The sequence below is a fragment of the Melopsittacus undulatus genome, chromosome 11 (assembly GCF_012275295.1).
Source record: "Melopsittacus undulatus isolate bMelUnd1 chromosome 11, bMelUnd1.mat.Z, whole genome shotgun sequence".
In the NCBI taxonomy this organism is placed as follows: domain Eukaryota; kingdom Metazoa; phylum Chordata; class Aves; order Psittaciformes; family Psittaculidae; genus Melopsittacus; species Melopsittacus undulatus.
The window spans coordinates 23805453-23829402 of NC_047537.1; the positions used below are offsets into that span (position 1 = coordinate 23805453).

General features: G+C 67.5%; 1 protein-coding gene across 1 annotated transcript; it reads right to left on the reverse strand.

Annotated features, from left to right (window-relative positions):
• Window positions 1-939: 939 nt before the first annotated feature.
• Window positions 940-22131, reverse strand: BAHCC1 (BAH domain and coiled-coil containing 1). The gene is given in 27 exon segments (XM_034067503.1): window positions 940-1907; window positions 2065-2301; window positions 2657-3801; window positions 4338-4508; window positions 4590-4712; window positions 4790-4898; window positions 4976-5051; window positions 5137-5396; window positions 5473-5580; window positions 5823-6142; window positions 6221-6385; window positions 6541-6784; window positions 6866-6980; window positions 7781-7882; window positions 8023-8159; window positions 8285-8472; window positions 9476-9592; window positions 9595-10173; window positions 10253-10610; window positions 10838-11031; window positions 11386-11544; window positions 11631-11839; window positions 11926-12031; window positions 12112-13821; window positions 14210-14332; window positions 15060-15239; window positions 21957-22131. Coding segments are annotated over 27 exon segments (7617 nt in total). The 3' UTR covers window positions 940-1700.
• Between the last annotated feature and the right edge of the window lie 1819 nt (window positions 22132-23950).

Below are 23950 nucleotides of genomic sequence, written 5' to 3' on the forward strand. Positions count from 1 at the left end.
TCCCTCTGCTCATCTGTCTGTGCAGCTGCGCATCCCTTCTGTCCTTCATCCATCTGTCCGTCCGCTATCCTGCACCGATCTGTGCAGCCCCCTTCCGGCCGGCTGTCCGGCCGGCTGTCCGTCGGTCTGCCCTGTCCGGCTGTCTGTCCGTCGGTCTGCCCTGTCCGGCTGTCTGTCTGTCCTGTCCCTCTGTCCGGTCCCCCCCCCCCCCCCCCACCCCGGTTCGGTGCCGCCGTGTCCCGCGGCGGCCGCCAGGGGGCAGCACGGCCCCGCCCCTCGGCACGAGCTGGCGCGGTCTCGGCAGGGAGGGGTTAACGGCACCCGGGTGGTGAGAACAAAAGGGCTTCCCGCCAGCCAATGAGCGCCGGGCTCCGCATCCCGGCACCCTCTGGTTGGCTGCGGGGTGGCCAATGGTGTGCGAGTCCTGCCTGTCCTTCTGTCCCCACGTGGTGTAGGAGCAGTCTGCCCCCCCCTTCATGCTGCCTGCACCTCCTGCCTGCACCCTGCTCACCCCATTGAGCCCCTTGAACCTCCCTGCCCCTCCTGCATCCCTCCTGCAGCATCCCCTCCTCCTCCTGCCTGCATCCTGCCCGTATCCTGCCCTCATCCTCCTCCCAGCTTCCCGCAGGCTCCTGCATCCTTCCTCCCTTCCCGCACTGCTCCTGCAGCCCCTTCCTCCTGCCTGCATCCTTTCCACCCTTCCCTCTGCTTGCATTCCTCCACCCCTGCCTGCATCCTCCCATCTCTTCCTCCATCCCTCTTTCCTCCTCCACCCCTTCCCCATCCTCACCATGTCCTGGTACCCCCCTTGGACCAGCAGCCCGGGGCCACCCAGCAGGTTCCATCCTCAGCCCCTGCACTGAGCTGTGGGTGCTGCTGTGGGTACCAGGGTTAGGGGGTGCCAGGAGGGACACGGAGGCAGAGCCAGCACCAGCAACCAACGGTTCATATATTTATTCATAAGCCAAGTTATCAATAAAAAAGTTCCATACTAAAAGGCCTTTACATAGAGTTTGCTGCTCATAAAACCTTTGTGTTTTAACCCTTTTTTTTCTTTTTTTTCCCTTTTTTAATTATTTTTTATGTTATTTTTGTCCCATTTTGTGTGTTTCTCATTAGTGTTTACACTGGAAAACCCCCTGTACACATTTACAGCGCGGGGCAGCGGCGGGCAGGGCTCGGCGGGACGAGCCAGCGTCCCCCGGCACCGCGGCCACCCCGCTATTGCACTGGGGCCGGGGGGGCCCCCACCCCTCCGCACCCCCGTCCTGCCGCCGCAGCCCCCATCAGCGCTGCCCCGCTGGCCTCGTCCCCGCCAGGCTGGGGGATGCAGTGCACTGAACGGAATCACCCCCCCGACCCCATATTATCAATAATTCCATTTTTTTTGTGTATTTTTTTGTGTTGGGATTTTTTTTGTTTTTCTGGTGTCTGTTTTGTCAGTTTTTTTTTCTTTTCCTTTTTTCCATAAAACTTCCCGCAAGAAATACAATATTTACAGGCAAAATAAATAGAACAACACACCTGATTTCTGCTTCACCTGCTGGCAAACAGTCAGAGGTACTAGGGAAAGTATGGCTTGTAGGGGAGCCCCCCCCGCGACAATGACACCCCCCGTGTGTCCCTGGCCCCCCCCTCCGGCCGCCCCAGGCTTTGCATAAGTGCCGGGGGGGTGGGGGGCTGCCCGTTGTCCCCGGGGGTCAGCAGAGGATGGGCACCCCATCGGCGGTCACCAGCCGGCCGGTGGTGGGGTCGTAGGTGCCAGCCAGGTAATAGAGGTCCTGCCGGTCCTGGTACTTCTTACTCCGGGTCATCTGCTCGTAGTGCTCCCTCCCCACCACTTGGCACTTGTGGGAGATGGTCTGCACGTCGTTCTCGTCCTCGTGGCACGACTGGTACAGGGCGTTCTGCAACGGCACCGCGGCATGGGGTCAGCACCGCGGCACGGGGTCAGCACCACGGCACGGGGTCAGCACCGCGGCACGGGGTCAGCACCGCGGCACGGGGTCAGCATCCCGGCGCACCGGTACCCGTGTGCCGCGCCCGCCGCGGCGCAGCCCTCACCTTGCCATCGCTCTGCCGCTTGCCCAGCTTGGTCTCCTCGGGGTGATAGAACCACTTGACCTTCACCACCATGTTGCTGCCCCAGGACTCCCACATGCTCTCGATGCGGCCGATGTAGGGCAGGTTGGGCCGCCCGGCCGACAGGAACACGGCGCAGTCACCAATGCGCAGCGTCTCCTTGCCCCGCACGATGGCCTTGTAGAACAGCTTCCGTGCCTTGCCCTTCATCCCCCGCCGCTGGGGGGGGCAATGGGGGGGGTCAGGTGTGGGGCATGGACCCCCAAACCCGCATGCACCCGCTCTGACAGCCCACACGCACCCAGCAGCAGCAGCGCTGGGATGCTCTCATGGCACCCATCCAGTCTCAGACACCCAAGTGCCGTGGCCGGTGTAGCTGACACCCTGCCCAGTGCACCCATCCCATGCGTGCACATCCCTGGTGTTGCACATCCAGCACCGTGCCCCATGTGCTGTGTTCCATGGACCCTGCCCCATGTCCTGTGTTCCACGGACCCTGCCCCATGCCCCAAGCACCCCCTGTGCCCCGCAGCTCCCTCCCCCGGCCGTGCCGAGCACCAGGCTCCATCCCTACCTGTGTGGGGTTCCCCGACCACCTCCAGAGCTGGCGCGCGGGCAGGAACGCCGAGATCTTTGGCCGGTTTTCCACCGAGGGCAGGCGCTGCCGCCGGGAGAACTCTTTGGCTTTGGAGAAGCTGATGACCTCCTTGCGCTTGAGCTTGGCCTTGGGGCCGGCGGCGGCCGCCTTGCCGAGGAAGCAGCGCTGCGGCGCGCTGCCCTTGGAGCGCAGGGCCTCCGGCTGCGCCAGCAGCGCCGGCACCGGGTGCGAGAGGCAGGTCTGGAGCAGCAGAGCAGAGTCCTCGTCCTCGGAGCTGTAGGAGGAGTCCTCGTTGTCCGAGGAGCAGAGGCTGGAGGTGGAGCCGGAGCCGGAGCTGGAGGAGGTGGAGGAGCCCGAGGACGAGGAGGACACCGAGAGGCGCGTCAGGAAGCGCGAGGGCACCTCGGCCCCCAGCCCGCCCGGCTCCTCGTCCTCGTCCATGTCCGAGTAGGAGCTGTGGCAGTCGCTGTCGCAGTTGAGGCTGAACTCCGCCTGCCCCGAGTACTTCCTCAGCGCCAGCCCCACCGGCAGCGGGTGCACGGCCGCGCGCCCCTTGCGCTCCTTGCCGCCCAGCGCCGCGTGCCCGTAGCCGTGGCTGGAGAGTGGCCGCTCCAGCTTGGCCCCGAAGTCCTTGTCCGCCAGCAGCAGCGCTTTGCAGGTCTTGTTCTTGGGGGACATGACCCCCTCGTGGTCCAGCTTCACCAGGAACTCGCTGCCGCCCTTCCTGCGGCTGCTCTTGCCCATCTCTGCCTCCAGCCGCTCGGCCTTCTTGGAGCGCAGCAGTTTCTGTGCCGCCGGCAGCACCAGCCCCGCGCCGGCACCGAAGGACGCGTACGAGCTGGCGATGCGGCTGAAGGAGTCAGCGCCGAAGCCGTTGCCGAAGACGGGGGCCGCGAGGTGGTGGTGGTGGTGCACCGGGAACAGGGCCTCCTTGGCGCGCAGCTTCTTGGTGCTGCCGTTGACCTGGAAGAGGTTCTGCAGCACGGACGAACCTTTGCTCGCCGCCTTCCGCTTCGTCTGCGCCACGGCCGACCAGCTGAGCAGCGGCGTGCCGCGCCGGCACAGGAACGGCTCACCCAGCACCGGCGCCTTGCTGCCCGACAGCACCTCCAGGGCCTTGCCTGGGGGGAGATGGGGGTCAGGAGGGGCTGGGGCATATGAGGGATAACAGAGGGATGGGCACAGGATTGTCCCGTGTCCCTGCATGGTCTTCCCCCAGGCCTTACATCCATTCCATCACTGCAGTGCCCTGCACCACCCTCTTCTCCATCCCAGCCCCACATCCATCCCTGCATCCTGCCATACTCAGCTCCAATCCTCTGCACCCCATCTTTTCCTGCATCCCGTCTGCATCGCTGCCTCCTATCCTCCCCCATGCCAGCATCCTTCCTTGCATCCCAGCTTCCTTCTCTTCAACCTGCCTCTCAGCATCCTTCCCCACATCCCAGTATCCTGCCATAACCCTCTCCCAGTCCCCTGCACCCCATCCTTCCCTACATCCCCTCTACCTGCCTGCTCCCGTCTCCTTGTCTTGCCCACACCTGCATCCCAGCATCCTTCCCTGCATCCCAGCACCCCTCACACCACCGCTACGGGTGCCACCTCCCTCAGCACCCCGGGGCAGGTGCTCCATGGCTGCAGCCCCCCCGTCCCCTACCACTCTTCTCCTTGCCGGACGCCTTCTTGCCCGAGCTCTTGGGGGTCTCGGGGCCGTCGTGGTTGGGGCAGAGGCCGGGGGGGAGCTCGCCGGGGGCAGCCATGTCACTGCACGACCGCTTCGTCCTGCGGCACGAGCCGGACACCAGCAGCGCCGGGGACGGCTCCGTGCCTGGGGGCAGAGCCGGGGGTCAGAGCCAGCCCCACTGCACCCCCTGCCCATAACCCCCCCCTCAGCCCCCAGCGCACTCACACTGGATCTTGAAGTCGGGGGGCAGCAGGCGGATGTTGGACACCGCGATGTGCCCTGTGTCCCCATCGTCAAACTCCACCATCACGGCCTCGGTGTCCTCCTCCTCCTCATCGCTGGATGAACCTGCAGCGGGGGGGGGGGGGGCCGTTGGATGGGGCCGTGCTCCCCCCCCCCCCCAACGGCACCCGCCCGCTCCTCACCTCGCACCACGTTCCCTGGGTACAGGCACCGGGATTTCTGGCTCCAGTAGGCGCAGACGCGGGTGCCGGGGGGGAGGCTGCGGCGCGACTGCGGCCGCACATCGAGGACCTGCGGGGAGCGGGTGTTGGGCTCCATGGGGTGCACTGAGCACGGGACCCCCCCGACCCCCCCGGACCCCTGCTCACCGCCTCCTGCAGCAGCTGCTCCTGCGAGTAGATGCGCTGCCGGTTGCCGCGCTCGCCCTCGATGATGATGCTGTATCTGGGGAGGGGGCACACAGAGGGGCTCACCACCCGCACCCCCACCCTGCAGCCCCCCGGCCGGCAGCGGGCGCCCCCCCACTCACATGTCGGGGGGCTGGATGGTGCGGACGCTGCCGGCATAGAGCAGACTGTCCTCCTTGGGGATGAGGATGTGCAGCCCATCCCGCAGGTCCTCCTTCTGGATGGCGCAGGCGTGGGGCAGGGGTGAGCGGTGCCCCCCCCGCGCGGCCGCGCAGCCCCCCACGGCCTCCTCCTCCTCCGAGAAGCTGCTGTTGTCATCGAAGTCGAAGTCATCCTCCACAGTGAAGCTCTCGAGCAGTTTGCTGACCGCGCGGCCCTTGCACTGCGGGACACGGAGCTCAGTGGGGCTTGGGGGGGCTGTGGGGGGGCTGGGGGGGGGTCCGGACCCTGCCCCTCACCTGCTTGGTGCCCACTTTGCTCTTCACCTTGGCCAGCTTCTTGCCCTTGCTCAGGATGGTCTTGGCGCTCCGGGGGGACAGCGCCAGCGAGAGCGCCCCGTTCTTGCGCTGCGGGCGAGGGGGGGTCAGAGCTGCACATGGGGCCTCCACAGTGACCCCAGCCCTCTGGGGCCGAGCACTGCCTCCCACCCACCCCAATCCCTGCATCCCATCTCTCTGCACCCCATAATCCCATAAACCACGAGGGGCCCGTCAGTGCTCCCCAGCATCTCAGCATCGCCAGCCCATGCACTGCTGTCCCCCAGCCTCAGCACCCATCACTCTGCGCCCCATGGTACCCCCACACTCACCCTCAGGGCCGACTGCAGCACCTTGCTCTTGCGCGTGGCCTTCTTCAGCCTCTCGCTGGCCAGACGAGCCCCCTCGTCCCTCGCCCCATAGTGCCGGGGGTCGGTGCTGCCAAAGATGCTGCCGGCAGCAGCCGCGGCGCTGGAGCCGCCGGGGGCCGGGGCCCGGAGGCTCTCCTTGGGCTTGGCCTTCAGCTTCTTCTTGCCACCCTCCTCGCCCACCTTCCGCCGCACCGGCACCTTCTCCAGCTTCCCCGTGCCCGGCTTCACCGGCCGCCGCTTGATCTTCACCTCGCCCTCGGGGCTGCCGAGGCGGCAGGGCCCTGGGGGCACAGCGGGTCAGGGTACCCCATGGCTGCCCACCTGGTCCCCATTCCCCACGCTCCACTGCATCCCGTTACCTAGCAGTCCCTGCCGTTCCTTCTTCTTCTTGGCCTTCTCGTTGGCCTCCATCTTCACCACGGAGGACGGGGAAGGTCCGAGCACGGCCATGGGCACCGAGGGCGGCAGGGACAAGCCTGGCTCATCATCACCATCCTCACTGTCTGTGTCATCATCGTGCTCGTCTGCAAGAGGAGGGGACAGCAATGAGGGACCCCGTGCACCCAGGGGTGCAGCACCCCCATGCCCAGGGAGCTGCAGGACAGGGAGATGCTGCTCCCACCCCAAACACCTGCAGCTGGATGCGTCCCAGGTACCCTCATCCCGGTGCCATCCTTACCTTTGAACACCAGCGGCTGCCGGGGGTTGGGGTCCTGCGGTTGGTACTTGGTGGCCTTGGAGCTCTTGGGCCGCGACAGCTTCTTCTGGATGCGGCCGCCGGGGTTGGGGTCTTTCCGGCGGAAGGGGCTGATGCCAGAGGGCAGCCCCTTGCTCTTCACCTTCTGCTTCAGCTGCGACACCTTGTGAGCCACCTTGCAGGCCAGCTTGCCCTGTGAGCCGCTCTTCTTGCACCGCACCTTGTCCTGCAGGGCACGGGAGGTTAGCATGGGGCTGGCACCCCCCGAGCACCGGGATGGGGTCACTGGTGGTGGGGCCGGACTCACCGGGGAGCCCTTGATGGTGCTGAAGGCAGCCTCGGACAGTTTGCTCCGCTTCTTCTTGGGCTCGGGGTCCCCCCGCAGCTCAGCACACAGCAGGGACAGGCTGCTCTTCACTGCCCTGGGGGAGCGTGGGCACAGTGCTGAGGGACCCCAGAGGGATGCAGTACCCCCAGACAGGTCCTGCAGCCCCAGATGGATGCTGCACCTCCTGTACGGATCCTCCCTCCCTGGCTGGAGCTGCACCCGCAGACAGACCCCACACCCCTGGATAACTCTGTACCCCCGACTGCCTCCTGCACCCCTCATCTGCATCCTGCACCCATAGCGGGATCCTGCACCTCCCCATCCGCCACGATCCACCAGCTCCCCCCCTTCCTCCCCCCATAACCTTCACTCTCTCACTAATGTTTTGTGACATAAAACCTCGAGATTAATTTTTTCTTCCCCTTTCCCTTCCGTCTTAATTGAAGGGCCCATTTAGCGCAGATTTAACTGTTATTAGGGCCGGGGGGGCCGGGGGCCGCGCACACGCGCGCTCCCAGCGTGTTTGGACTCGCTCGGAGGATTTATGCAAATGGGCCTGTCGGGAGAGGCAATTTGTAGTGGAGAAGGACAATTATACAGGGCCCGGGAGTGGGGAAACGGCTGCGCCGGGCGGCTAATGGGTAATAATAAAGCGCCGGCAGCGATGAACGCCGCTGCAGCGTGACCAATGGCTTTATACGGCACAGATAAAGAGGCTTTTATGCAACGCTGCTCCCGTGGTCGGTGGTGGGGAGGGGGGGGACACACGGGGCTGCCACCCAACCGAGCCCCCTACCGTGGGGATGCGGCTGTGGGTGACTGAGGGATGGGATGGGGCGGATGGACTCCCCCCTCCATCCCATGGGCCGGTGCCGGCCGGTCCCCGGCACTCACTTGACCTTGCGGCTCTCGGCCCTGCTCAGTGCACTGCAGTGTTTGCGCTTCCTCGGCCGCCCCGGCCCGCGCCGCGCTGGGCTCCGTGAGCTCTCCTCACGCCTGCAGCATGGCAAGGGCAGGGGCAGCCTGAGCCGCGGCAGCCGCGGCACCTGCCCCTGCAGAGCCGGGCTGAGCACCGGCACAAACTCATGGCACTGGTGGCCAGCCCTGAGCTGCCAGGGATGGGGATGGGGACGTACTCGTGGTCATGGCGCCTCTGCAGCTTCACCAGCTCCCGCTGCTTCTCCTTGTAGCGGCGCTGGAGCTCTGCCAACCGCATCCGCACCTCCACCTCCTGCGTGTTGAGCTGCTCCATGGCCGCCTTCAGCGGGCACACCTGGGGGTGAAGGCAGGGGTGAAGGCAGGGGTGAAGGCAGGGGTGAAGGCAGGTGTGGGCAGCTCACAGCCGCGCACAGGGCTGAGGTTGGGCACCGCTCACCACGCACACACACACACACTCACGGCCTTGGTTTTGGGGGTCCACGTGTACTTGCGGCGGGGGATGCGGGCGCGGGGCGGCGGTGAGACGGGCAGGGGGCTCAGCGCCGGGGGGCTGCCCTCCCTGCTGGCGGCAGCCTCCACCAGTGACCAGGCGGCCGCCACCGTGGCCAGGTTCTGCAGGTTGAAGGCCAGCAGGTCCTCGTCCTCCCCTGCAGGGACAAGAGGTCAGTGGGGCTGGTGCAGGATGTGCCCCAGGCCCCCGCACTGCCCCACACATGCTCCTCGGCAACCCATGCGTGCCATGGTGGCAGTGGGACCACTACCAGGATGAGAAGGGTTGTCTGTGGAGCAGGATGTGCTATGGGGTGCCCCAGAGCAGCACTGGGGTCACACATGGGATAGTACTGGGGTTATACAAGGGGTGGCACTGGGGTCACACTGGGTACAGAGCCGGTGCTGCATGCGCGGCACAGCAGCCGCGGGGGGGGCAGGGCCGGGTGCGTGGCAGTGGCCAGCAATGAACTCATCCCGGAGCAGAGCCAAGGCCGGGGCTGGGAGGGATGCGGTGACGCACCCATCCGGCCCCATGCGCGGCCCCACGGCCACCCCCGGCCCCGAGCACACGGCACCGCCAGCACCCGCGGCAGCGCTGGGGATGCGCCAGGAGCGGCCTCCCCTGCCCGGGCCCCGGGATTCCCTGGGGAAGCCGAGCCGGGAGGGAATCCCAGCGCCTGCCTGGAGCCAGCGCTGGAGCCGAGCCCCGGCTGCGAGCAGGGCTGGGACAGGCACCGCTGTGCATGTATGTAACCACACGGGCACAGCTCTGCATGTATGTAACCACATGGGCACAGCTCTGCACACATGTAACCGCATGGGCACAGCTCTGCACGCATGTAACCACATGGGCAATGCTGTGCACGCATGTTGCCACATGGGAACCACACACATGTAACCGCATAGGCACAGCACACATGCAGCCCCTTTGTGCGCATGCAGCCAAATATGCAGACACCTTCTGACTGCACAGCACAGCCCTGCACAGCCCTGCTTGTGCAAGAGCAGCCGTGTGCGTGCAAATACTGCATGGCCCCTCCATTGCACACACACTGCATGACCCTGCGCCCTGCACGCAGCAGGCAGGGGACCAAGGCTGTGCAGCTGCAGGACAGGGGTGCTGGGGATGGAGGTACCGGGGGCACCGTCACCACTCACCCTCCAGTGCCAGGTCGCAGCGGCGCCGGCGCAGCTCCAGGTCCGCGAGCTCACTGAGCAGGGCGATGCCAGGGATCCCTGGTGCGCAGGGGGCGGGTGATGGGGGTGCCGGGGGGGGGGCTCCACGGGTGACCCCAGCGCCGGCAGCTCCCCCAGGTCAATGCCAGCGGCGATCAGTGCCTCCAGCCCCCCCGGGCAGCTCTGCCTCCCGCCGGGGCTGTCTCCATCCTCCTCATCGCCGCTGTCCCCTGGCTCGGAGCCGTCGCTGCCGCCCTCCTCCTCTTCCTCCTCCTCCTCCTCCTCCTCCTCGGCAGCGGGGGGCAGTGGGGAGGCTGCGGCCGCAGGGGACGGGCGCTGCTGCTCGGGCAGGTTCTGCTCCGGTGCTCCCGGAGCCGCCTCCCGCCGGGCCCCGAACGGCACCGCTGCCCGCTCCTCGGTGCCCGGCGGGGTCCGCTCCCCGCACACGGGTCCCGGTGCCAGCAGGAGGTGGTGCCGGTGCAGCAGAGCCCCGGGAGCCTCGGCCATGGCCCCCCCCGCCGGTGGCTCCCGCAGCGGCTCCGCAGCCGGGCTGAAGGTCCGGGACTGCTCGGGCTCTGCGGGCGGGGACCCGGCGTGCATCGTGTCGGGATCGGCCGGCTCCGAGTGCGCCTCCGAGAAGCCCATGGGGGCTGCGGGGTATCTGTACCCGGGGGGGAGGTCTGCGGGGAGGGGGGATGCTCAGAGGGGACCCCTCCATGGGGCTCCATCGCCCTCCCCATCCTCGCGGCCCATCCCTACCTGGCTCCAGGGACTTGGGGTAGTCGCGGGGCGGTTGCCCCTCTCCGCGCTTGTCGTCGGCGTCGCTGCCCTTGCTCTGGACGGGCAGGGGGCTGTGGGCCGGGGAGCGCGGGGCCACGGCGGGGCTGGCGGAGGGACACACGGGTAAAGTGCAGGGGGCCGTGGGCAGCGTCACGGGGCACTTGGCCGAGTGCCGCAGCGCTGAGGAGTGGCAGCAAGGGGACAGCTTGGGGGGCCCGGGAGCCGCCGAGGACAGGCCCTTGGCCGGGGGGTTTAAGGCAACTGCTTTGTGGGAGGGCTTGAGGGGCTTCTCGGGACCCCCGTCCTCCAGCTCCAGGGGCTGCTCCTCCGGCTTCCGCTGCAGGAGACACCAAGGTCAGCACACGCCAGACCCACCCCAGCCCTGCCCTGCACCCTCAGCCCTGCCCAGCACCACGCAGCCCAGACCCACATCCCATCCCCTGCCCCACTGCTTGGCCGCAGCGTCCCCACCCCTGCCCCACATCTCCCACAGCAGCATCTCCCACATCCCCACCCTGCATCCCAGCCCCCTTCAGCCCCACATCCCATCCCACAGGTGGGTACCTGTCCGTGCGCCTGGCGCTGGATCTCGAGGGCCTGCGCCGCGCGCTGCTGCTGCTGCAGGGCATAGAGCTCCTGCTGGCGCAGGAACTGGGAGCGGGGGTACACGGGCAGCTGCCCCGTGTGCTGCAGGTGGGCGCTGGGGCCCCGGCCCGGGTACATCGGGGGCCACAGCGATGCCTGGTCCATCACGTCAGCTGCCGGGGGGGGGGTGTCAAACAGGGACCAGCATGGGGGTCACCCCACAGACCCCAGCAGTGCCCCCCCCCCCATCCCAGCTGTGTATCGCCAGCATCACCGACACGGACCCATCTCCCACCCCTGCATGACCAACAGCACCCATGGGGACCCCATCTTCTACCTTTGCATACCCAAAAGCACCCACAGGACCTGTATCCCACCCCTTCATCCCCAAAAGAACCCAGAGGGACCCATTTCCCACCCTGCAGCCCCAAAAGCACCTCTGGGGACCCCACCTTCTCCCCAGCCCTATTACAAGCCCCCTAGCAGCACCCCCAGCACAAGGCAGGGGTGCCCGGTGCCAGCCTCACCCAGCGTGTGTGGGGTACCATGGGTGGGGGGCTCCGTGGGCAGGATGACGAGCTGTGCTGGGGGGTCCTGGGACAGGGGGAACACGGGCTGCATGGTGCTGGGCATGGAGGCGGGGAAGGCAGGCGGCAGGTTCTGGTGCAGCGCGGGGTGCCCGATGCCTGCGGGACCACGGAGGAGCTGTGAGCACCGGGGGGGGTCAGCACCCACCCAGCCCCGATCCCCTCCATTTGCCACCAGCACTGACCATAGGAGTGTCCCCCCATCCAGATGGAGGGGCTGCGGGTGCGGGGCAGCCAGTGCGTGTGTGCGGGGTGCGCATGGGCAGCAGGGTCCCCCCCGAGCTGCCCCGCCGGCAGCGAGGACCCCCCAGCGATCATCAGGTGTGGGGTCAGCTCCCCAGGACACCCCCCTGACGAGTGCATCCGGGCGAACTCCACCAGCTCCTTGTTGTCCCTGTGGGAAGAGCAGGAACAGGGGGGGTGGCGGCACCGTGGGGCACCCCCCGTGTGGTCCCCATATCCCTCCCCTATGGCACTTACTGGAGGAGCAGCTCCCGTGCCGGCAGCCCCAGGCGCTCCTCGCAGAGCCGGCCCCGCTCCTCCTCTGCCTCCAGGTCCATGAGGTGCATGGGCCGCGCCGTGCCCGCTGCGCCGGGACAGGACGATGGTATCAGCGCATCCCTGCCAGGCCCATCACCATCCCCGTGCCCCTGCCCCGGCTCCTACCTTTGATGCCAGCGGCTGCCCGGCTCTGCCGCCCGGCGCCGCCGCCGCCATAGGAGGGCTCCGGCCGCCCCAGGGGGTCCTTCTGCCTCGCCACGGCCACGGCGATGCCCACGGGTGGCTGCCGCACCTCGGCCTCGGCGGGAGCCAGCGCCTCGTGCTCCCTGCCGCGGGCACAGTCCGGCCGCTCCAGCTCCGGCTGCCCCTTCCCCGGGGGGAATTTGGTGTCCTGGTGTGCGCAGCTGCCCTTGACGCCTGCCAGCCCCACGAACGGGGGCCCCTTCTGCCCCCCCAGCAGCGCCTGGTTGCTGTACTTCAGCAGGTTCTTCATGGCCGAGACCTCGTCCGGGGCCGTCGGCACCTCCTGGCCCAGCACCGGCCCCTGAGTCATCAACGCAGCCGGCTGCAGACTCGTGCCGAAGGGGTCCAGGTACGGCCCCTTCCGCTCCTCCGCCACGCTCAGGGGGGGCCCCTGGTTCTGCACACCCCAGGGGGGCAGGGGGGGGCCCCCATAGCCCAGGGCGCTCAGCTCCAGGGGCTTCCGCTTGCCCTCGGGGGCAGCGGCCGCCTCGGCCTCGGGGTGCTGCTGGTGCCGGATCCTCGCCACCTTCTGGGGTCCCGGCACGGGGTCTTTGGGGGGGCCCTTCTCTAAAGTGCAGCAGGAGGGGCCGACGCGGACGCCCAGGGGGTCGGGGCGGGCGGCGCGGGAGCAGTCGGGTGCGGGCGGCACCTCGAAGTAACCCTTGTCCAGGGTGCCCTTGGGTGCTCCGCGGCCGGCGAAGGGGGGGCCCTCAGCGGAGCCCCCTCCCAGGTACTCCAACCCCTTCAGCCGGGAGCCGGGACCCCCCCACTCCATCCTGCGCTCTGCCGGCCCCTCCGCCTTCAGCGGGTGGTGGAAGGGGCCGCCGTAAGCGGCCGTGGGCTCAGCCCCCACCTCTCCATGCCGCTCCTTGCCCTCGGCACGCTCCATGCCGCCGGCTTCCGCCGACACCTGGAAGGAGCGGCTCTTGTCCGTCAGGTGCCCCACTGAGGGCACCAGTGTGGCCCCGCTCAGCTTCAGCTCCCGGCCCGCCGGCTCCGGCAGCGGGCACAGCACCTCGGCACCGGCGTGGAGCTGCAGGCACGGGAAGGAGCCGGCGGCGGGGCCGAGCGCGGCTGGGGCCGTGGGCACCGCGTAGGACACGGCGTGATGCAGCATCTGCCGCCGCTCCACGCACTCCCCGTAGGGCTGCGGCACCTCGGCCGTGCCCGGCTCCCGCTCGCCCCGGCACGGCTCCTTGGCACCGCAGCGGCCGGCACGGGGCATGGCGCTGCCGGCACAGCTGGGCAGCACCGCGCGGCCGCCATCGCCCTCCAGCCCCTTGGCACCCAGCAGGCAGGACGCGAGGTGCTTGGGGCGGCCGTCGCCGGCCCCCCGGCCGGGCAGCCCCTCTTTGCAGTGCCCATCCGGTGGCACTGGCAGCACCGCCTTGTGCCGCTGCTCCTTGGGGTCCTCCTCGGGCGGCCGCTCCTTGGGGTCCCCCTTGCCCACCTTGTCCTTGCCTGCCAGGAAGCGGTCATAGTCCTTGGGGGTCTTGGGCAGGGCTCCGGGGTCCCGCTCCCGGCTGCAGGAGCCGGCGGGGGGCCCGGGGGCGGCGCGGCCAATGCCGGGGAAGCTGTGGCCGGTGGGCAGCAGGGCAGGCTGGGCAGGCAGGTTGCGCAGGTAGAAGTTATCTGGAGGGGATGGCACGGGGTGAGCCCCTCACCACGCAGTGCCCCTGCCCCCGCGGCCATGCCAGCCCCGGCGCCCGCTGCTCGGGGAGGAGCGTGGGGAAGGCTCAGCCTCATTAGCTCCGTTTCCCACCCAAACAATGCTCCCTATTAAACACCCGCCACAATATTGTGAAAAGCGAGAGCGGCGCTGGGACCGGTGCCCAGCACCCTGCGCCCGCCGGCACCGCGGCTACCAGGACCTGGCCCCACCGCTGCGCTCCCCGGCCCTGCACGGTGGCCTCTGCGCCGGCCCATGCCACACCGGGGACGTGTTCTCCCATGGGGGCTCCCCAGCCAGCCCCACAGGTTGCAGCGGCCGCATGCACCACGTTGGCACCCCAGTACCTGCCTTTCTGGCTCTCGTAGAAGCGGTGCTGGCCGTAGAGGACGTTGCTGTTGCCGTGGTGGTCCAAGTGGCTCATGGGCAGGAAGGTGGAGGCCAGGCTCCCGGAGAAGCGGGGGTACCCCGGGGCTGGGGGTGAGGACAGCAGTCAGGGAACACACACAGGCACACAGCCCCCGTGGCATCACCACACACACAGCCCCCATGGCATCACCACACACACAGCCCCCATGGCATCACCACACACACAGCCCCCATGGCATCACCACACACAGCACCACAGCCAGAAACGATCTCCCGGAGCCTGTGATCTCCATCGCAGGGATCCCCCCAGCACCCCAGGCTGACCCCCCCAGCCCCTGTCAGCAGTGCACGTCCTGCAGCACCCGGCGCAGCTGCAGCCTGGTTCCCGGCCGCGCTCGGGCTGTCCATCACCGCCGGAGCCGCGCGCAGGGCCCGGACCCCCCCACGCCCCCCCGGCACGCCGGGAGCCAGCTGGCAGCCGGTCAAACTACCAGCCGGGCCGGCTGCCAGGGCCCTGCGCCAGCACCACCTCCCGCTCCTTAACTCCATCGGGGCTCGCTCCGGACACTCAGGTGGGGACGGAGACACCGGTGTGGCCATGGGACAGCACCGGGACACCAGAGACCCCGCTCCTCACCCCGGGGAGGGGGGGTAACCAGGGCTGCCCTTATGGGGTCCCCACAGCGCTCTGCACGGGGGTTCCCATGCGGGAGGGGAGCATCACCACTGCTCATCACCAGTGACACGAGCCAGCCCGGCCTCAGCCATGGAGCAAGGTGTGTGTGGGGACTCCCTGCTGGGACACCCCCCCCCCGGGTGCGGCTCCACTCACCTTCATGGGAGTGCGAGAACCAGATCTGGGAGGTGCCGGAGTGGGGCCCACAGAACGCCGGCTCCGGGGGGGATGCGGCAGGGCCGCCGGGGTGGCTGGGCCCCCCCGAGCCCAGGCTGCTGCTCAGGAAGCCCCCCATGAAGGACGAGGTGGGAGCGTTCCCCATGAGGCCGCTGCCGGCTGCGGGGGGAGAGGACAGAGTCAGGGAGGGCAGCCGGGGTCACCCCCCCACCACAACCGCCATGCTCACATGTGCACGCACACGCGTGTGCACACGGCTGCTGCATGGCACACATTGCTGCATCCCTGTGCACGATCAGACCCTGGGCACGCACACCCCTCATGGCCCTCGTGCACCAGAGCGTGTGAGGCTCAAGGGGCACCGGTGCCCTGAGCCTGTGCACACACCCATGGCACACACATGTGCTGGCACATGGGAGGCTCTGCCACACGCGTGTGCTCCCCATGCTCTGGTTCCATTGGCAGCTCTGAGCAGCTGCAGGACACCGGTGCCAGGACCTCAGCGCAGCCCTGACTGCACCGTGCCAGATTGAGCTGGGCCATCCCACTGCCAGCACCGGCATCCCAATGCCAGTGTCCCGGTGGCAGGAAGGATGGGGACACAGGAACATCGTCCCATGACTGGGGCAGCAGCTTCCGGGGCTGGGTCACGGCAGAGGGGACAAAGCCCCACGTGTGCACACATGTGGGGGGGACATGGCTGTCATGGGGAGCACAGGGCAGGGGCGCAGCCCCCGCCCTGACCCTGGCAGCCTCACCGCAGCCTGGGGGGCCCCCGGCGCTCCCCATCCTGCTCCGCATCCCGGCCAAGCCGTGAGGTCATGGTGGAAACATGGGAGCCGGTGGCCAGTGGCCGGGTGGGAGCTGGGGCGGAGGGGCCTGGACACCCCTCACCGCCTGAACCCGCTCCCCACGTCCATGTGTGCAGCACGGGCTGGTGGGGCCGTGGCCGCTCGGGCCCTGCCCGGCTCGGCTCGGCACGGCTCGGCACAGTGCGGTGCGGAGCAGCCCGGGCTGGCCGGCCGCCCGGCCGGGGCAGGAAGCGATGCTTTGCTCTCTAAGCCGGCCCACGCTCCCCAGCTAATCCCTCCGGGATGCCTCTGGGATGAGTGTCGGGATGTGGTTTCAGGCAGCTCGCTCCTTCCTACGCCGGCCGGGGACCGGGATGGGGCAGGGGCGCGTGGGCCGGGGGCACGGCTGAGCCCTGGGAACCGGCACCCCCGGCTCCGCACACACACCGCAGGATGGGTGGGCACATCCCACTGTGCCAGTGCATCCCAAAGGACCCGTGCCCAGAGCTGCCCACTGTGGTGGTGCCACAGGCCCCGGCGCAGGGTGTGAGCCGGCAGCGTGCCGGGCGGCTGTGCCGGGCAGGAAGCCGAGGTTTCCAGAACGAGCCTTTTCTGGAAGCTGTGAAACACGCTGTAAAAGCATCACCCCCCCCTCCCCCCCCCCCATTCCCGCTGCTCCGATGGCGGCAGGGCCCGGCTGGCGCGATGCATCCCGGCGGGAATGGCGGGGCCACGGCCGCCGCTCCCCACAGCTCCCACCCGCTGACTCACAGCCACTGGCACGGATGGATCCCCCGGTGCGCGCCGGCCGTGCCATTCCCACCCACTGCTTGGCATGGCTCAGCTCGGCACAGGGCAGGGCGCAGCCCCCGGCTCTGACCCTTGCCAGCGAGGACAGGGAAGGGTCCCCGAGACCCTGCACAGCTCATGTCAGCAGTGCAGGAGGAGCCGGCACCGCGGTGGGGTCGGTGCCATGGGGCCGGCTGCCAGCACCACGCAGATGGGCTGTGGGGTCCCACCCCGGCCCCCCGGTACCGTCAGCCTGGGAATTCCCTGGCCAGGCTCCCCATGGCCAGTGCTGTGAGTCAGCCCCACCAGCACCGCTCCCTGCTCCCAGCTCTGCACCGGCACAGCCGGCAACAAAACCGCCCTCACTGGGTGCCAGCACCGAGGGACGGGGGGCCCACAGCCATGGCCACAGTCATGGGGCTCCAGTGAGATTCTGGGGGCCACATGGACCATGCTGGAAACCCCGGCAGCTCTGGCACAGCCACAGCCATGCCACAGTCCCCCAGGCAGGGAGGCTGGGGCAGGGGTGGGGACGTGCTGGTGAGTTTTGGTGCTGTTGGCACTCAGGACCCCTCAAATGGGGCTGGGGGAGGCAGCAGCTGGAGGAGAGGGTTAACAACAGGGAAGAGAAAGCGCTTCCCCCTCAGCACCAAACCCAACCGGGGCGGCTGGGGGGGTTCACTCTGGCCTCACATCCACCAAGGGTCACTTGTGTGACAAACGTGCCAGGTCTCAGCACAACCACACCAACAGAGCTGGGGGGTGTGGGATGGGAATGGGGGGTTAGGGGGACAAGAAGGGGTGATCCCCATCCCAAGCTGCTCCTCACCCCCGCTCACAGACGGGAATGTGATGGGAAGATGGAAAGTTTCCTGGGCCAGCAAGTGGGGTGGGGGGGGCTGCAGCCCCACGGTGGGGTCGCTTTGGCCATGGCTGCTCCAGCCTGGCAGGTTTATGGGATGGCAGCGGAGTCCTCATTGCTGGGAATGGGGGTTCCCCAGGCCCCTCTCCAGGGCTCCCCATGGCTCTGGGAATCTGGGAGCTGCACCCCAGGATTTATGGGCTCCATAAAGGAGGGTGGGGGGTGCAGCCCCCCCGGACACGCCTGGGCACGGTGACGGCCCCGGGACGTGCGTGGGGTTGAGTTACTCCCTCGGCTATTTCGGGGCTGGAACATTCCTCATATACATGTGGAGACGCCAGGAGCTGGCAGGGACCCTCCCGCACCGCGTCCCCAAGGCCGGGCACCCCAGGGACGTGCCACCCCCGGCCCCCAGACCAGGATGTGACCCCCCCTTGTGCTCTGCAACCCACGCAGCCCCTTTAAATATTTGCCAAATGAGAAATAAGTGTAATATAATTTCCTCGGTGTTATAATTTAAGATTAATCCATATTGTTATGGCACTAAATAAATGCCGTAATATTGAAATGCAGTTCAAATGAGCTTGACAGAGTGCCAGCAGTACAATTAAAACGTTATCCGATGGGTAATCACACGGCAGTCGCTCCGTGCTAAGTGCCACTCGCAAGCTGTCGGCTCTGGGCGCAGGGAAGGGGAGGATGGAGCCGCCGGGAAGCTGTGCTCGCACCGGGGCTCACGGGGACGGTGTGTGCTCCTTGCACACTGCCCGGTGCGTGCTCCCGGTTGTACGCCCGATGCACCCAGTTCCCAATGTCCGGGGGCCATTTTAGGAGCAGACGCAAGCCTGGCATGGGCTGGGATCATGGGAATGAGTTGGGAAGGGCCCAAAGGGTCCTGGTGTCACAGCAGCCCAAGGAACCCCCCAAAACTTGGGGCTCATGCACTCCCCAGCAAGAATCACATCTGTGCTGCCCATGCATGGAGCAGGATGGAGCAACCCCAATGGGTCGGGAGGACACGTCCCATCCCCTTGGGGATGGGGATCACCAGCACTCAGTGGGGCTGGTGATGCAGTAGGGCAGGCAGGGCAGCAGGCAGGGAGCAGGCAGGGCAGTAGCACAGGCAGGGTGCAGGCAGCAAGGCCACGCTGTGCCCATCTGTTTCGCTTTACAGAGCGGATAACGAAGAACTCCAAGAATGAGATTATTGGGTGAGTGTTTATTTACGGCGGGGAGGGGGCCGGGGGGGCCGCGCAGCCCGTGTGAATCGCGGCACAGTCACCCAATTGCCAAATCCGGCTATTTTTATGTCCCGCCGTAATTCCCCACTCGCCTGTTGCGGATCACTGCCATCACCGGGAGAGCAACCGGATGGGGGGGACAATGGGGACACCACAGACCTGGGGGGGATCCCAACGAGATGAGGGGCCCAAAGGGGCACCCAAATGCTCCATAGAGCCTGTCCACGCCCCCAGTCTCATCACGGGGATCAGCCCATGGAACCGGCGGCACAATCTCCCCAGCACAGGAGGCAGCACCAGGGGCGCAGGGATGGGAGCAAAGGCCGAGTACCCACAGTGGGGTGCTGAGACCCCCCCAGTTTGGGTCAATCACCGCATTCCCTGGCAGTGACCAGAGATGCCGGGTCAGGCCATGCTGGCGCTCGGCAGCACATCCCCATGGGCCCCGGCGTGCAGCGGCGTCTCAGCTCATCACTACCCAACCGATGAAACCACCCCGGGGTGATTCCATGGGATCAGGGGTTCTGCGCATCCCGCTCTTCCCACCGGACACATGGCGCATGTGTGTGTCCCCCCGGCATGAGTGTGGCTAACGAGGAGCAGACGAGTTAATCTCAAAATCTGGTTTAACTTTGACACCTACTTTTTAAGATGCGGCGCATGCGGCGGCGCTGGCACGCGGTGCCGGTTGGGGGACACGGAGCTCCACGCCGCAGCCGTGCCGCGGCCTCACAGCCCCTCACCAGACCCCGGCTTCAGTCATCAATGGGAAGCTGCGGCGTGGAGCAGCGCTGGCACTCAACGGCAACTCAATACAGGGACGGGGGACAGCTGCTGGAGCCCATCCGGATGCCAGCACCACGGCACTGGCACCAGTACACAAACCACCGCGGCCAAGCTAGATGTGAACCAGCCCCGGTGTGCAAAGCAGCACCGACTGGGGGAAGCCGCACACCCACAGTGCCACGGTGCTCCCGGCAGAGCCACCCCGGTGCTGCTGCACGGTGCAATGCACCGAGGGCTCCACCGCGGTGACAACAGCCGCGATCTCCACTCTTTTCGTCCAGAGAAACACCACAAGGGCAAAAACCGGGGCCGCAGAATAAAGCTTTGGCTTGGCCGAGCCTCTGCCAAAGTTTCCCACCCTCCATGGCCGTGGTGAGGACACTGGGGACCCCTGGCCCTGTTCGGCACAGGGCTCGGCATGGGTGTGCCAGGGCGGTGGGACTGCGGCCCCCAGCGTGCATGTGCCACGATAGGGAATCAGGGGCTGCAGCCCCCGGTAGCCCCGGGGGTCTCCAAACCCCCGTCCCCGTCCCTGGGCAGGGCTGTGACTCCCCACGCTCCGGGCCCCCAGTGCCGTCTCCTGCCATCATTTGCATGGTCCCGGTGCCAAAACCAGACGCAAAGCGAAGCATTTGTTTGCAATAAGTGCGCGGGGCTGAATTATGGCTTTAATAAAACCAAAGAAACGCTGTTTTATCTCCCGTTGGTTCCCAGGGCGGCCTCGGCCCCCGGCGCTCGGCAGAGGCTCCTGGGAGCCGTAGTCCCGGCCGGACGCCGGGAGCCATTTGGGGGAGCTCGGCCGGAGCCCCCCCCCGGCTCGGGCGGCCGCGGTACCCCCGGGGCAGCCTCGTGCCGCGCCGGCAAACCGCGGCCGGCTCCGGGTGCCGGGAGGGGTAATTATCAATCACAGGCGTTAATTACGGCCCCGCGCGCTGCCGCCGCTCCCGCCCCACGGCCGCGGTGGGGGCACCGGGGGTGCCGGGGCTCGGCCCCCGCCGCTCGGGGCACTCGGGGCTCCTCGCTGCGGGCTCCAGCAGCGTTCCCGGCAGCGCGGCTGGGCGGGCAGGGCTCCGGCAGCGCCGGCCCTGCCAAAGCCGGAATATTTTTAGCTCTTTCTGTGTTGGGTTTGGCTTCTCCTTTTTTTTTTTTTTCTTTTTTTTTCTCTCTTTTTTTTTCTCTTTTTTTTTTTTTTTTTTCCCTCCCCGCGCGGTTTCTGCCGCGGTATTTTTAGATTTTCAGCCTGATCCGTGTTATTTTAACAACCTCCGCCGCGTTCGGGCTCCCATGTGTCGCCCAGGCCCCGGCGGGAGCGAGGCTCCGGCCGCCGCCGCGACACCGCCACGGCGAGAAGCCAGAGGGAAGCAGCGGCACCGGGCGCTGGCGATCCCCGGGGATCCCCCTCAGCCGTCACCATAGAGAGGGGCCGAGCCCCCGCTCTGATCCCCACCACGGCCATGGGCACAGAGCCCCTCACTCCCTACAGACGGGGGGAGGCCGGGGAGCCCCCCCCAGCCCGGCGGGGGGCCCGGCTGCAGCCTGGGGGCCGCCGGCACAAAGCGAAACCGCCCCGGGCCGGGCCCGATCCGGCGCCGCCTCCCCGGCACCCCCCGGTGCCCCGCGGGCTCCATGTCCATGCCGGAGCCGTGGGCACCCCCCGCCCCGCACCGGCCGGGCCGGTCCCCCCGCTCTAATCCACGCACTAATTGTAATCCCATTAAAGCAGATATAATTTTATTGGTATTCACAGCTCATCAAGGCGGCGACAAAAACCGGCGAGGAACGGAGGGGCTGCGAGCGCGGTGCCGAGGCGGCGGCAGCGCTGCCCCCGGCAGCGGCCGTGCTCCCATCCCGGAGCTCGGCGGCAGGAGAGCGGCTCCCCCTGTGCCGTGCTCCCCGCCTCAACCCCGAGCGGCCGCAGCTGAGCGCCCGCTGCAGACAAAGCCGCGGATGCCGGCGCAGCGGCCGGATCCGCCGAGCCCCATCCCGCTGCCGGCGCGGTTGGGCCGTACCACGCCGGGCCGCATGTGCCGCACTTTGTCCGGCTCCGGCAGCTGCAGCCCATTCTCACCCTGATGCTTCAGTGCTTTATATAGAGCCGGTGTTCGCTGACCTTCCCGCAGCACCACGGCCCCGCCGCGCCGGCCCCGCGCATAACGGCCTCCTTGTTCACCCAGAAAACGCTTCCTTGTTCAGGCACCGGGATCGCGCGGAGCCACCCCGGGAACCACACTCCTCCCGCTCCGGTAAAGCACGGAAATACCCCCGTGTACGCGGGACCCCGCGGCCCAACGGCACCGGGCGCGGTGACAGCGGCATCGGCACAAAGGGGACGCCGACCCCCGGTGCCGTGCGCGGACCCCCGGTCCCTCCCAGCCCCACACCCCGCGCCCGGCGCGGCGGCTCTGACCTGAGTGCGTGGCCATGGTGATGGGCGCGGGGAAGTACTTGGTGGGCTGGAAGTGTCCTCCGGGCTGCACGGCCCCGTGCGCCGCGCCGGCCACGCGCCCCGCGCCGTGCCGGTGACCGAGGCTGCCCCGCTCCGACAGCAGCCGCGGCGGGGGAGCGAACTCACGGCCGTCCATGCCGGGGACCCCCCGGTGCGGCCCGGGCGCTGCCGGCGGCGGGCACGGCCGGACCCCGAGCCGGCTCCTGGGCGAGCCTCAGCGCCGCGCCGGGCAGGCTCCGGGGGCGGCGAGCGGCGCTCCGCGCCGGGGCTCCCGGCTCATCCTCCGCTCCTGGCGTAAGGGAGAGAGAAAGGAGAGCGTGAGCGCGCGGCCAGGGCCCCCGGTGCACCCCGTGTATCCCCACTGAACCCCCGTTTGCCTCCGGTACCCCTCGTGTGCGGCCCCGACCGCCCCGGTGCCGCTCGCACACGGGTCTCTGTTTCCTCGCCGTCCCTGGAACGCAGCCCCCCCATCTCACGAGTACCCCCCTGCACAAACCCCCGTACCCCCAGTGCCCCCCCCCCCCCCCCCCCCCCCCGACCCGTTCCCGGTGCTCCCGGCACTCCCCGCCCGCCCCACCCCGGCTCTCCCGGGGCCCGGCCGTGCTCCCGGTGCCCCCGTGCTGCGCTCCGGATCCTGCCGCTGCTCGGGCCCTTTCCCCGCGCTGCTCCGGCCCCACTTCCCCGGGGCTTGGGTTCTTTTATTCCCCCGCTACCCGGACCCCGGTTCCTCCCCGGTGCCCCGACCGTATTCCCCCGGTGCCGGCCCCGCGGCTCCCCGTGGTACGGGCCCCGCTTTCCGGCCACGGCCTCCCCGTTCTGTCCCCGGCGCCCTTCCCTGCCCGGTTCCCGCTTCCCCGTCATCGGTGCACGGCCCCGGGGCCGCTCCCGGTGCTCCCCCGGTGCGGCCCCCCCCCCCCCCCCCCCGCCCGCCGGGGCATTGTTCTCGGCAGCGCCGGGGCCGGCGGGCCCGATCCTGCGGAGAGACCGAGGCGGCCGGGGCCGGGCCGGGCCGCGGCGAACAAAGGGACGAGCGCGGCCCAGGGCTACCGGAGGCAGTGGGGCCGCTGGGCCGGGGCTGCGGGCGCGGGGTGAGCGTGTCCCGGGGGCACAAACACACGCGGGGCCCCGAAAAGCAGTAATATGTGCGCGGCTTTTTATTGATACATGCGGCTGGTTTTATTCAATCGCGTTGTTGTTTTCTTTTTTTTAATTAATTAAAATTGAAGAAAAACGATGTAAAAAAAAAAGATTTTTTTAACTTAAAAAAGAAAATAGAGCAAAAAATAATTAATGCGGAATAAATGGGAGCGAAGGCGCCGAACGCGAGAAAATAACAACCGACAACAACAACAATAATAATAATAATAATAACGCAAAAAGGGTTCGCCGCGAAAAACGCTGGGTTTTTTTCGCGCATCCAATTTTAAGGCGGAGATTTGTAACACGGCGGTTTAAGGCGATGATTTTTAACGGCGACGTTTTTAAAGGCGATGTTTTTGACGGCTGAAAATATTTGGATAAGAGAAAACGTTAAAAGCAAAATGAAATAACGCGAAAATAAAAGGAAAAAACAAACGAGGGGAAAATGTTTTTTAAAAAAGCGAAAAATGTTTTGATAAAAAAAAGAAACGAAGCGAAAAAAAAAACCAAAATCACGGTGGAAAACACGAAAAACGCTGAAAGGGAAGCGCCAAAAATTAAAACAACCCCCGACCGCCGCCGCCCGCGCCCCCGATCGCAGTCACTTACCGGCGGGGCGGCCGTGGCGGGGCGCGCAGCGTGCTCCTGCCGGTGCCCGTGCACTGCCCATGCACCGGCTGCTGCTGCAGCGAAGGGAACCGGGGGGGGAGCGGGAGGGGTGGTTGGGGGGGGTTAAGGGGGGTGGTGATGAAGGGGGGGGGACCCCGCCGCGCCTCCCCGCTCACGCCGCGCACTCCGCCGGGCGGCGCGCCCCG